This window comes from Amorphotheca resinae (genome assembly GCF_003019875.1).
Source record: "Amorphotheca resinae ATCC 22711 unplaced genomic scaffold M430scaffold_9, whole genome shotgun sequence".
Classification (NCBI taxonomy): domain Eukaryota; kingdom Fungi; phylum Ascomycota; class Leotiomycetes; order Helotiales; family Amorphothecaceae; genus Amorphotheca; species Amorphotheca resinae.
The window spans coordinates 1,219,882-1,233,083 of NW_020194479.1; the positions used below are offsets into that span (position 1 = coordinate 1,219,882).

General features: G+C 48.2%; 5 protein-coding genes across 5 annotated transcripts; 2 read left to right on the top strand and 3 right to left on the bottom strand.

Annotated features, from left to right (window-relative positions):
* Window positions 1-1,061: 1,061 nt before the first annotated feature.
* M430DRAFT_43965 (hypothetical protein) lies at window positions 1,062-2,119 on the top strand (the record flags this gene model as incomplete). Its single annotated transcript, XM_024867658.1, has 3 exons — window positions 1,062-1,083; window positions 1,145-1,203; window positions 1,257-2,119. 3 exons carry the CDS (start codon window positions 1,062-1,064, stop codon window positions 1,947-1,949), a joined length of 774 nt encoding a protein of 257 aa, XP_024719151.1. The 3' UTR covers window positions 1,950-2,119.
* Window positions 2,120-3,414: 1,295 nt separating this feature from the next.
* Window positions 3,415-6,904, bottom strand: M430DRAFT_105312 (hypothetical protein; the record flags this gene model as incomplete). Its single annotated transcript, XM_024861000.1, has 2 exons — window positions 3,415-3,493; window positions 3,546-6,904. 2 exons carry the CDS (start codon window positions 6,902-6,904, stop codon window positions 3,415-3,417), a joined length of 3,438 nt encoding a protein of 1,145 aa, XP_024719152.1.
* Window positions 6,905-7,113: 209 nt separating this feature from the next.
* On the top strand, window positions 7,114-8,330 carry M430DRAFT_21071 (hypothetical protein; the record flags this gene model as incomplete). Its single annotated transcript, XM_024864434.1, has 2 exons — window positions 7,114-7,280; window positions 7,331-8,330. The coding sequence occupies 2 exons, from the start codon at window positions 7,114-7,116 to the stop codon at window positions 8,328-8,330; spliced, it is 1,167 nt and encodes a 388-aa protein (XP_024719153.1).
* A 1,337-nt stretch (window positions 8,331-9,667) lies between these two features.
* On the bottom strand, window positions 9,668-11,523 carry M430DRAFT_29716 (hypothetical protein; the record flags this gene model as incomplete). The annotated part of the gene is made up of 3 exons (XM_024865896.1): window positions 9,668-10,221; window positions 10,273-10,305; window positions 10,371-11,523. The coding sequence occupies 3 exons, from the start codon at window positions 11,521-11,523 to the stop codon at window positions 9,668-9,670; spliced, it is 1,740 nt and encodes a 579-aa protein (XP_024719154.1).
* A 999-nt stretch (window positions 11,524-12,522) lies between these two features.
* Window positions 12,523-13,190, bottom strand: M430DRAFT_43969 (hypothetical protein; the record flags this gene model as incomplete). Its single annotated transcript, XM_024867659.1, has 3 exons — window positions 12,523-12,705; window positions 12,971-13,094; window positions 13,152-13,190. Coding segments are annotated over 3 exons (346 nt in total), but the record flags the coding sequence as incomplete, so codon positions are not given.
* Window positions 13,191-13,202: the final 12 nt, after the last annotated feature.

The window sequence follows — 13,202 nt, forward strand, 5'->3', positions numbered from 1 at the left end:
GCATCCACGAGTGTTGGATTGAGGCATTTCTGGGAGGTTTCCGCTAGTCACGAAATTAATTAGCCTCGGTGGTTAAAGAGCTAGACTAAACCCCATTTGGGTAGTCAGGTGTCGCAAAACAGGTAACGATTGGGATCTTGATGGGTCCTCGCTAAATATAGGGGGAAGCGAGGGAGGCTAAGGAAACTTAAATCGCACTGTCCAGGACTAAAACAAACTTAGAGCTCTCATCCAAATTCCGACGTCCACTCATCCACTCATTCATCTTCGTTACGAATGAGATTCGTGCTACCGTTGTGGAATGATATTATAATTTACCTTGACCATCTCATGTCATTGCACAGACGAAGCTAGTCTGAGGGAAGCCCAGCAGAGGGATTGTTCTGAAAGGACAGGCGGTTACATTTCCTTTTAGAGCAGATATGACATTTTTTCCAAGTGGGACAGACATTGCTCTAAAGTAAATCAGCCTTCCAAGATATCCTCAGGGCTAAAAGAGCAATGAGTAGTGTTGAATCCATCTTTGAAGCGCATATTCCTGGTCGTTATGCTAGGCAACCCAATCCCTAAAAGAATAACAAGATGTAACAAAAGGAGTCACTGTAAAGCATTGCATGGCTTTGTTATTTCTTCTTTGTCAGGGCTTTTAAGAAAATGCACATGGTTGTTTCTGTTGCCTCTTGCTATCTACTTTCCTTGATCTTGGGCCTTTGATCATGACATTCTCACGATGTCCCCGTAACATAGGACGGGTGATTTGTGCTTTGGGTAGGGAGCTCCAATCCACGAAACAACTCTTCGTAACCAAATTTTGATATCCACCCGCGGCCTCCTCTCTTCTCGAGTCCCTCTTCTTATGTAATTCTACTGAATGCCCCTCCTTGTGATCTTCTGTACTTGTTTACTCGGTCTTTCCAACACGGCTCCTGGTCCCTCACCACTTTTTGGACAACCACAACTGAGGGATCTCGACGCGTCTAGCGATTTCATCCTTTGATCTCGTAAGCTTCCCTTCATCCTCTGAAACAGATCTATACTCAGAAACCAGGCAATCCTCGAAAATGGCCAGACCATTTAGCCAAGGTGATACACGTTCCCCATCTCTCCATTCATCTACACGCGTACTAAGTGGCCTGAACTATAGATCGCTTTCCGAGAAAGAGGAAGAAGACTTCAGGTTTTAGGCTTAGTCCGATTGCAGAGGTATTATAGGGCTTCCCAGATCCAGAAACTACACCCAAGGCTAATGTATACAGTCCATAGACCCACTAGACTTCTACGGAGGAATGCGCCCACGACCCTCCTCTGCTTCCGAGCTGTCAACTCCACTCGACAAGTTTACCTTATTCATGGAACTCGACATCAAAATCCGCACTAAGATCTGGGGTTTTTCTGTCGTCCCTGCGCTCGTCCCATGGGGCGGTGATGGAAGAAAAGTCCCCTCGATTCTCCACGTACACCGGGAGTCTAGGAAGTTGGCACTGAAGCGTTATTGGCTTGCTCACTGGTCCTTAAATCTGACCAACCAACCAAGATATGTCCACTTGTCGCAAGACATACTCTATCACGACTCGAGCGTCTCTCGACTCATGCCATGGGGCGACATGGTCATGCCACCTCTCTGGCTTCGCAATGTCGAACGAATGGCCGTCGACCTCCGTTCCACCGTTCATCTCGAAAAGGGCGAGTCCGGCAAAGTCTGGCGCGCCAAACCCGAACTCTGGTCCGACATCAAGCTTCGATGCCCGAAATTGAAGGAGCTTCTCTTCCTCTTGGAATCTTGCGCGGTTGCTGGTAGTGCTCTGGAGGACTTGGTTGAGGTTCGTAGCTTTTATGTATGTTCTTCGGCGGAGTTGAATAGGGCGGTTTCTGTCCTAAATTCTTTCGATAACTTGCCAGGGGAGGAAAAGCTCGAGGAACTGGAAATCAAGTTCATGGAGGCGAAATGAACTTAGCGCATTAGATGAAGATGGGAATGATATGAAACAGGTCTGAAGTTTGGCGAATTCATACCGGGTGGCCAGGTCCGGTTTACTCTACTCTTCTCTCTCCTCTACGTTACGGAGCTTCTCAACCTCGGGGTTTTCCTCGAACTACACGAGTATCCAATGGACAGAGCAAAATCATACGTTGTAGTTAGGTCTGAAATGAAGTTTCATACCCCAGGGCCTGTTTTTGAGATGGTCAGTGACGCAGTTCGTATGTCTAGTTGACAAGTAAGTTCAAAGCAAGCTATGATAACTCTATATTATTTCGTTAGCAGGGTCCGCACGAAGAACCCAGGGGCTTCATTCTTTCTATCCCGCAAGCTGCTAGATATCGATGCTTTCGTTCGGAGAGGACAAGGTTGGTTGGATATCTTTGGCTCCCCACCCTCCTCGGTGGGAGAAAAACATGTATATCCGTTCGAGGACCCGGACGAGGAGCCGTCCTCCCCCGGGGACACGCTGACGAAGAGGAGCAAGACGAGGGACCCCCGACCAAGAGACGGGCCCCAGCCAAATTCGCAGCATACCCAGGTACATAGGTACCTACCTAGGTAGCGGTAGAGGTAGCATCACGTGACACCCATTGAAAGGGAGGGAAAGCTTGTTGCACATCGCACCTCTGACAATCTTGGCAGCATCAACGTTGGGGTTTGATGGCAGTGAGATTAGCATCATGTGACATCAGAGGGCTTTGTTGCACATCGCATCAGCGCTCTTGTCCTGCGAGGTTTTGATGGCGCTGGAATTAGCGTCATGTGATATCATGGGGAAGTTTCGTTGCACATCGCAATTGCGCTCTTGTCCTGCGAGGTTTTGATGGCAGTGAGCTTAGCATCCCGTGATATTTTGGAGAAGTTCCGTTGCACATCGCAATCGCGCTCTCGTCCTGCGAGGTCTTGTTGGCAGTGAGATTAGCGTCACGTGATATCAGGGGGTTTCGTTGCACATCGCAATCGCGCCCTTGTCCTGTGAGGTTTTGATGGCGGTGGGATTAGCATCACATGACACTGGAGAGAATGGAAAGTTTGTTGCACATCGCATCAGTGATGAGTGGGGGAGCGTCGATGTTGGTATCCAGGTGGTGTTATATGCCGTGTCCTCTTGACTAAGGGGCACTTGCCCACAAGGGAACATCTGGCCAGTGCTCAAAAGTCTGATCATGAAGTAGCTGATGCATGGATTATCAGCTATCGATAGTGGCGTCTCTACAGATGAAGTGGGGGAAGCTTGCGGAGAGGCTGGCGCTGCCTTTACAATTGAAGGTTCGTGTGGATGAGCCGGGAACTTGGTTTGTGTATGGGCAATTATCACAAGTAGCAAACTCCCTTACACATACGTGCCTTATGATTCATGGTACCATTATTCTATGTCGTCTCTATGCCTGTATCCAAATACACACCAGTGGTATAATACATAATTCTCGGACTCAACTCAGCAACTCCTTGATATCCTCAATCCGCTGCAGCTTCTTTTCTTCATCGCTCATCATACCAAGTGAGCTTGCACTATTACGCAGATTAGAACTTTGCTCGTTTCATAAACGGGAGGGAGACTTACATAAACTTCTTGCGGTCCTGGACCTTCAGCATCCTCTCTTCCACACTTTCCTTTACGATGAACCTGCAAACCTTGACCTCGTCTACTTGCCCCATGCGGTGCACGCGATCAATAGCCTGAGCCTCGACGGCGAAACTCCACCATGGATCCATCATATACACCCTCTTCGCCATCGTCAGGTTCAAGCCTACGCCACCAGCTCGCAAACTGAGGAGGAGAACTATTCCTTTCTTGGATGTAGCAAACTCAGTGAGAACGGCAGCACGGGCCTTCTGGCTCATCGAGCCGTCGAGTCGGAGAAAAGGAATGGAGGCGCGGGTGAGAGCGGGTTCGATGAGAGAGAGGAAGGATGTGAATTGGCTGAAGACCACAGACTTGGTACCTGGAAGGTCTCTTCTCAAAGCTTTGAGATGGTTAAGAAGCGCACCGATTTTAGCAGAGGAGTTGGATCCCAATCTCTGCAAGCTGATTTTGGGCTTCCCATCCAAGCTGTCAGGATGCCCCTCATCCCTGACTACCTCAAATATATCGCGGGAATTGATAACTTCTCTGCAGTTGAAGCAGCGAGGCGATTCGCCTTTGTCCGTTTGATGCGTTATGTAGTCCAGAAGGCATTTTTTACAGGCCGAGTGCCAGCATCCTGTGACAGTCTGCTCGATCATTGGCTCTTCTGCGCAGATTGGGCATTCGTTCTCAGCCTCGTCACGTATTTGCTCGAGCACATGAGCGCCAAACCGATTTGCATCAGTAGAGTCTTCTGTGGCTGCAGTGAAGCGCTCGATCAGGGATTGCAGGTCCATATCGTCTTCCAGCCCACTGGCTGCGTTAGCTACTTCGGCAGCTTCTTCTTCATCTGCAACGATGTCTCGATTGCGGGTTAGGATAGGATGGCAGCAGGATTGGCGAAGTCGGAGAATCTGGGCAAAGATACTGGTATAGGCTTTCATAACTGTTCCGGCTTCAACGTTGGCTGCAAAAGCGCGTTTCGCGCGTGTAAAAATATGATCGTAGACCTCTCGTTCGGGCTTTGAAAGCTCGATCTCAACGATATCGATAGTCTTTGGAGGCAAAGGCACCAACGCCTCGCCCGTGGGTGTTTTCATGTCCTTCGTCCTTCGCAAGACAAGGGGTTCCAGAACAGTTTGAACAACATCAAGAGCCCGCATAAAATCTTTGGACTCGAATGGGACTGTAATAAAGGTCTTCCAGAATGAGAAATTGTTCCAAGGCTCTACTCTCAGGAAGCGGACTAAACTGAAGAGGTCTTCTAGTCGATTGACGATAGGAGTGCCAGTCAACACCCATCGATGCTCGGCTTCAATTTCATAGCACGCCTTAGAGCTCTTAGCCATCCTATTCTTGATATGATGAGCTTCATCCAATATCACACGGAAGTATCTCAAAGAAAATATTCCTGTTCCTCTGTCCCCGTTTCTGGCAACCACTTGGTTGAACTCCGAAAGTATGACACCGTAGCTGGTTATGATCACATTGGGCGCCGAAGCAGCGTTGGCCTCGCAGCATAAGGCTTGAAGGTTACTAGTTTTGTCGTTCCCATAATACACCATGCTTTTCAAAGTGCCCTCCTTCGAAGCATTCTCGGCCTCGCTCTGCCACTGAGCAAGAAGTGACATTGGCGCTACAACGAGAGTAGTGCATGGCGCTCGTTCAACAGAGTTCATACGGGAAACAAATCTTGGAAGATTTTTAACGGAATTTGGAGGTGACTTTGTCAGCGTTGCAGCAATTTCAGACTTATGAGAGTGAATTAAGCTCATCATCTCAATAGTCTTGCCCAGTCCCATCTCATCGGCGAGGATGCCTCCCAGACAATGTTGTTCTTGGACAGGGAAATCGAGTGAAAGCTCGCCGGAATAGGGATTAACGTAGAATCTTTCCTGGTTTACAACTTGAGGCAATTCTTTGTCCTCCATATCCTTGGTGGGCCAGAGGTATTCTTCCCAGAGAGGATGCATCGAGACCTCTCTACTCTCATCCTTCTCGTCTTTTTCCTTGGATATCATCCAGTGTAAAGCTTGCTTTTGATAATGCCGCAGATCCATGGCAAACGTCTCTGCTGGTTCAGCCGCCGGCGCATCGAAATCGAAGGACTGCGCCTTCTTGTAAAGTGTATCTAATTGATCTTGCTCGAGTTCTTTTCCCTCCTCAGCTTCTTCGGATGGAGGAGAAGACCCTGGGTTTTCACTAGATTGCCCCTTTTTGGTCTGTTTATTCTCATACTGTTCCGCTATCTCCGCTGCTTGAAGTAAACCGTCACGTTTATGTTTCGCGGTCGTGGCTGAGGTCTTAGATGGTAATAAATTCACCTCGTCAAACAACTTCACAAGAGCCACTTGTCGCAGTCGCAAATCCTTCTCTTCTGATGTCTCCTTTTCGGCAAATAAACCGGTCGTCCTATTATCCGATGGCTTGAAGCCGCCAGTGTCGAATGCGGTCTTGAGTAACGAACAGCGTAATTGCAGAAATATAGTGTCGTTGGTCCTTATCCTTTCCGGAGCGTAAACGCAGATACCTTCGAATCTGCAGACTTTCTGATCAATCAAAGTTGAAACCCAATTGGCTGTTTCTCGAGGTAATCGGCCAACCTCCTCTCCCCTCGAGTTTGTAAACCGCACAACAACATCCACTCGCTTGGCGGCAGCATTGCTCGGTTTTGGAGGAGTTTGAGGAACGGCCAGCCTTCCTCTTCCTCTACCAATGTGTGCCTTGGGTGGTTGTATCTTCTGACGTTCAATACGAACGACCTCTCCATGCTTAATCAAAGCCGTGCCACTCCTTGTTGCCCAGGCCCCCACCCCGAACGCACCAACATATCTATAATCTGGCATTGCATCTCGCAGTGAGGCTTTGGGACTTTCGGTTCTCATTGTGGAGGTCTGAGTCCCATTGCCACTCGTGGTCGGCTTCGTAAAGCCGTTAATGGCTAAAGGTCTAGGGTTCGAATCGTTGCGAGAAGGCCCAGATATCGTCGCAGCAGTCTTCCACGATCCGTCAAAATACATATTGACGGCTCTCTCCATATTATCCCCAGACGCCTCCCGTAATCGCCTCAACACGTCGGGTGCTACTCTGTCTCCAACGAAGCTTTCGAAAGTGTCCCGGTCAAAACCGAGAGCATGGCTGTTAGCATGATTCACATCTTCTTTTTCCGCATGTGAATTTCGAGGTTCTGCTATTCCGGTTCCATTTGGCACATCTCCTCCATTTTCTTCCGCTGCCGTGGATAACGCGTCGCTCCCGTTGTGCAGTGAAGCCTCTTGTGTTGAAGAGGTATCGAGGGTTTCCGATTTTTCTGTAAAGAATCTCCTCTTCTTGGTAGGAGGGCCTTCCCTATCCATAAAGTTCATGCCGGTCGATTGGCGGAGTGCTCAAGAACTTCATATAGATATATGAGCTTGTACACGTTGAACGCGAGGTTAAGTCGCGAATCGCGAACGCGAATCCCTTTTACGCGAGATCCAAAATTTCTGTGACGTTTTTGATCTCCATCACTCCGGAGGACCTTTTTGCCTGTCTCGTGCCTTCATCTAATGTAATACTAGATCAGATGCATTCTATGCGAGCGAGCGTACGACTGCAAAGATGCATCAGCTTGTCCCGTAATTCGAAGTGCACATATGCCACAACCCCCTACGGCACGCCAGCATCCAATCCCTCGATAATAACGGATTCAGACATCGAGGGGGCTAGGTCATATTGTGCTAATCTTCTGCAGTAAGTCTATGAGCCCTTTGGTAAAAACCAATATCTTAGAATGTGCCCAGGAAGTTCGATTCGCCCTCCTACACTCTCCAAACCTTCATTCCACCTTCTGCCAGAGATGCCTACCTCTCCATCCGAGCTTTCAACATCGAGCTCGCCCGGATACCAGATCTGGTCTCAAACCCCACCGTGGGGGCCTTACGAATGCAATTCTGGCGCGATAATTTGACTCGCACATTTGCGGGCACACCACCCAAAGAACCGGTCGCAATACTCCTTCATTATGCGCTCGTATCACTCCAATCGCGGCATCCTGGGATTAGCACAAGTGCCATGAAAGCATGGTTCATGAAGGTCATCAACGCAAGGGAGCAGTATATGGATAATCGACCCTACACGAGCATGGATGCGTTGGAGCATTACGCGGAAAGTACTTATTCAACACTCATGTACTTGACATTAGCTGCCTTGCCTCTACAGTCTATGACAGCGGATCATATGGCGAGTCATATTGGAAAAGCTACAGGAATTGCTGCTGTGTTGAGGGGCTTGCCGTTAATAGCCTTTCCACCACCTCCGAATAGCCATAGTAATAATTCTGCTTTTAACAGTGCCTTGGGTGGCAGTGCTAGCGGACGTCAGGGGGCGGTGGTCTTGCCTTTGGATGTCATGGCAGAAACTGGAGTCAAAGAGGAGGATGTTTTCAGGCAAGGCGCCGACGCCCCTGGCCTGAGAGATGCAATATTTAAAGTGGCTACAAGAGCGAATGATCATCTGATTACTGCGAGAGAGATGTCGAAGAATCTTCAGCAAGGCAAAGATGCAGGCCACGAATTTGAGCATCATGGAGAGGAAGGTCATCAATACGTCGAGTCTAAAGAGAGCTCGCACAAGGATGACTTGGAGAGAAGTTTTGGGGTCCTTATGCCTGCAGTGGCTACGAGACTCTGGCTCGAGAAATTGGAGAAATACGACTTCGACGTTTTCAGACCCGAATTGCGAGTTCGAGAGTGGAGACTCCCTTGGAAGGCATATTGGGGATACACTCGGAGAACAATATAATTTGTTTCCAAACTCCATGGCCAGAACACATCTTACAGCAAGTCTCTCGGTTCCGCCTTGTGCTTTGATTATTATAAAGCCTGCCTCCCCCTATGATCCATTGTGCACAATAAAGAAGGCCCCGACGTTCAATTATCTTAGGCACCGGATCATAAAGTACAACGCCCAACAGGACCACCCAACTTGTAAAATGACACCCTCCCAACCTATTCCTTAGTACCTCCATCCCACCCCTATTCTCTCAGACCCCGGCCCATATCTGGCATCTCTGGTACCGCACCTCCTATCTGAGAAAAGGCTATTGTTTCTGCATTCCCAGCTGCAAAAGTCGTTGACGTTCCTCCTTTGGATATTCCATCGGTTCGGGAGACACCCTGGTGGGATCTCAAAAGGCAGACCAGGTCTTGTCCGCTCGGCCGGGTCGTTGATCCGTTGGAGCTGGTCATAGATGATATAGCAATTGGGCCCAGCAAGGAGGGTTCCGTGACCGCAGAGGAACTCTATGCTCCAGTAGTAGCACATATCGACCAAACTGTACCGATTTCCGGTGGGAACCCGTCCGGACTGGAGTTGGGAGGATAATGAAAGCTGGATCCTGCTGGGCCATGAAATTCAGGACGTAGAGATCCATTTACTTATGGGTACAACCAAGACGGAAATCCATGGCTTGAGGTGGTCATACAGAATCTAGTGTGGCTTCTGCTCCTTTCGGAGTATTCCCAAATGAGTCTTTCTGCGTTGTCCTGTTCGGGAGAGCATATTTCTTCGTCTTATCTGCTAGAGTTATCCCGAATGCTCGAAAATAAACTGTCTATATGAGGCCTTTCCGACGTGATATGAAACTCGGCGGAAGCTATTGATACGCTCGGACGCAAGGGAAACCTTTTCGTAAGGTTTGTGATTGCACAATGACTGATTGTGTTTTATGTGAGGAGTTGAAGTAGTCGGTGATGTAAAACAGTAAAGGGAATGTTGGCAATGGTTTATGATCCCTCTTCTACAAACTAAGGGGTTGGCTGCAAACACAGAAAGAGGCGAGAGAGGGAGCTTTTCCGGGCCATGTATACAAATGCTTCATGTTTGATACACATTTAGCCGCTATGGAAAGAGTCTCACCTACAACTGAATATAAAGGTTTGTCGGGCAAACGAGACTGAGTTGTGTGACCCTCGGGGGGCGTTTGTTCTCAGCCACGTGCCAACGGCAATAATGACTTGGAACAGAAGGAAAGGGCTCAATGTAGAATATAGAACTTCTCAATCATGAGATCTCTCTTTCTGAACGAGGATATAACCAACGCGCCCTGGACGAGCCAATATATAGACCTAGAATCCCAATCAGGGAGCCTTGCCGTAAAGTTCCTCATGGTATCTTAATACAGACTGTAAATCTTCTTCACTTGGAATCCTTCCGGTCCAACCAGCTTCCTCGGTGTCTGCTATATTGAAACTCTTCGACCCTTTTATAAGTTCCTTCGTCACAGCGTCAACGTCAACGTCCAGATACTCTCGGAGAAATTCTCCGACATTTGTGTTCTCGTGGTTTCCACGAAGGTTGGAGGACCCAGCGGTGCCATATATGTTCACATCTACGGCAGAATGGCCGTGGGTCGACCATCCAATCTGTGCACGGCGGCTGACCATGTCCGCGAAATAATAAGCAGATACCTTAGGTTGATCGATAATGAGTTGCAACTCATCATCGCTGGCATCCAGAATTCCTAGACCATTCTTCACAAACTCCTCGTTGATCCAGTTCTTGAGTTTATCTCCTTCGAGTAAATTGGAATCAATTTCGCTGTTCAGACGACGAGCCAAGTATTCAGCTGAGCTTGAGACATTGGCAAGAACTCCAGGATACCATAAATATTCCGGGTAGTGTGCATCGAGTTCTAAGAGTATTATTAGTTGAAGAATTTTCAAAAGGAGGCATACATCCTTACGTCTTGCGGTGGCCAAGCCCCCAGTCTCGTGATCTATAAGAGGGTCAGTCAATGCACAGAGGTGAAAACTTAGAAAAAGAGGGTTCGAGAAAACTAACCAGAGGTAGCGACCAGAACTCCATCAACATGACTCTTTTCAAGAAATTCAACAACGCTTCCAAAAGCTCTGTCATATGCCATGACCTCGTGGACCTGTGCGGCTGGATCATTGCCATGGCCTGCATGATCGATTCGGCTACCTTCAATCATAAGAAAAAAGCCTTTATCTGAATCCTGAGTTGCAGCTTCAAGAGCTTTGAGAGCCACCTGTGCCATTTCTTCCAGCGAAGGATACACATCATCCATATTGCGTCGGTCAATCTCAAAGGGAATATTGTAGTCGGCAAATAAACCCAGCAAGGGTAGTTTTACAGCAGCTCCTCCAGCTTTTATATCATCAAAGTCTTGTCGATTATCAATGTAGTTCCATCCGTATTCATCCTGTGCAAGTTTCGTAATGTCCTGGTTGTCTGCTCTGCAACTTCCACTTGTTGTATTCGGCAAGAAATGGCATCGACCTCCCCCAAACATTAAATCAACGACTCTGCCGAGTGGATAATGCCCTACTTCTTGTTGTGCAATCAAATCCTCTTCAGATCGTATATTAGCATGGGAAGCAAAGCATGCGGGTGTTGCGTCAGTGAGAGACGTCGTCACGACCAAGCCCGTCATATAACCCGCCCTCTTAGCCGCCTCAAGGACCGTCCCGCAAGGTGTATGGTCTGGTAGAATAGAGATAGCGCCATTATAGCTCTTTTTACCACAGGAGAAGGCCGTAGCACCAGCGGCAGAATCCGTAACAAGACTGTTGCTCGATCGAGTTCGGGACGAACCAATAAAGTGCTCATCAAGGACTAGCACGTCGTCGATTGGAAGGCCGTTTTGGTATTGTCTGAAGCTTCGAGTAAGAGAGAGACTTGCAGGTCCCATACCATCAGACACCATGAATACTAGGTTTCGTTTTCCGGTGTGCTTTTCGGGCTTGTTCTGCGATGGCTGACATTTGAGAAGGATGGCCAGTACAATAACAGCAACTGTAGCCAATATAGCCCACGTGAATAAACCAATCTCGCGCCAGAATACACCCCGAGTCGTATTTGAGCGCCTTCGCTGATTTCCTAAGAGGGCATCGTCCTCTTGAGCTGCACGCTCTTCGGAGTGTATGGAAGAACGCCCCTCAGAAGTGAAGAGTGGCTCGTTGGCTGGCGGCATCGTGCAGAGTACTTTCTGAATATTTGCTGGGCGAGAGTCGGCCTTCGGCGAGGAATTGAAGGAACCCCTCGAAGAATGGTATTTCGAAAGCAGTTTCTTGCGTATCAATACATTTCGCTGTTGCACAGGGTCGATGTTGGCTGACTTATAAGTCGCGTTTGGCCACCGCTAGGTATGAACGCGTCTCACTTCGAGGCCCGTGATTTGTTCGCGGCCGCTTCTGCGAGGCTGACCCCCTGCAGCCTTGCAGTCTTTATATCACGACTCGGTGGTTCATTACTACCTTACCCTTCCTTATCTACCTACCTACCTGCCTCTATTGTTTGGCGTAAGAGCTGTTGAATAACTAAATTATCAGATTCAATTTATCGCAATATTTGATCCTCACATAACGACACGCCAAGGACACCTGGTTTTCCATATTCTGAAGAGGGACTGTACTACAAGCAACAGAACAGTACTATTCTGTAAGGTAGGTACCTGCTAGAAAATTGATCTTGCATTTCAACTCCGAATATTGGTAGTGGTAGTAGCATCTTAATCGACGAAGTGTTGCGTATCCTCACCAGACTTACTGCGTAGATTTGACCTGTAGAAATTAATGCATTGTCAAAGGTAACAGAAACTTATATTGTACAGAACTGTTTTTGATTGTGTTGAATGGAATAAAGAGAACCTAGAGATGCACCCGCGTCGGCCATTACTGTACAGAGGTAGTTTCAAGATTGGGAGGAATACCTGAGTTTTCGTTGCTTACCAGTACCAACTACGTACCACAGGGAATGAGGTGGGCGGAAAACGTTGTATGAGATGTGCTTCACAAAAAGTAGGTACTCGCAGACATGTAGGAACTGGATCGATGGGTGTGAGATATCAATTCTCGAGGCGATCACATCGTGTCATTTCATAGAACGAAGCTCTGAGATAGGCACAGCTAATTCCTACTGCCCCATGCATCCCGCCCAGAATAAAACCCAAAGAACAAGTTCAACCCTCCACTTAACGCTTCTTCTGTTGAGACTCCTTGAGCACCTTCTTGACAATCTTTTGCTCTTCAATCAAGAAAGCTCGGACAATACGATCCCGGACGCAGTTGGCACATCTTGAACCACCGTATGCGCGTTGAACAGTCTTCTTTGGTCTGGAGATTTGAGCGTACTCGCGGGGTCGGAGAGCGGGGATCTGTAGAAGCGTGGATGTTAGCATTTGCTGCTTAAACGTATGGCGAAGCTCGAAAGAAAAGTTCATCAATCCCCTGGTTGAAAGCATTGCAGGCCCTCATCCCATCGTAGTCTCGGGCAAAAATAAAGACTCCAAAGAGATGGCATTACGATCTGCCTGGTAGATCTTTCCAGCCAGGAACTCGTTCGTTCGATCATCGCCACAAGTCTCGACGCCCAATACCCATTTCCTTATAAGCACCCAAGTATTATCTGAATTGACTTACTCCTGGCAGCTTAATTCCACAGTCTCCACACTTGGGCGCAGTGCCGGCTTTCTTGATGTGAAGGTATCGAAGTTCTCCGCCGGGGGTCTTGACAACGCGGACCTTGTTCGATCGAGTGTTGTATCTAGGTATTAAATCAGTACGAGTCTTCCCTCATGTAAAACCACTGGTTTCTTCTTACGGGTTGCGGCGTCTGTATGTCAATCTGTTGGACCCCATCTTGTCGAATTAT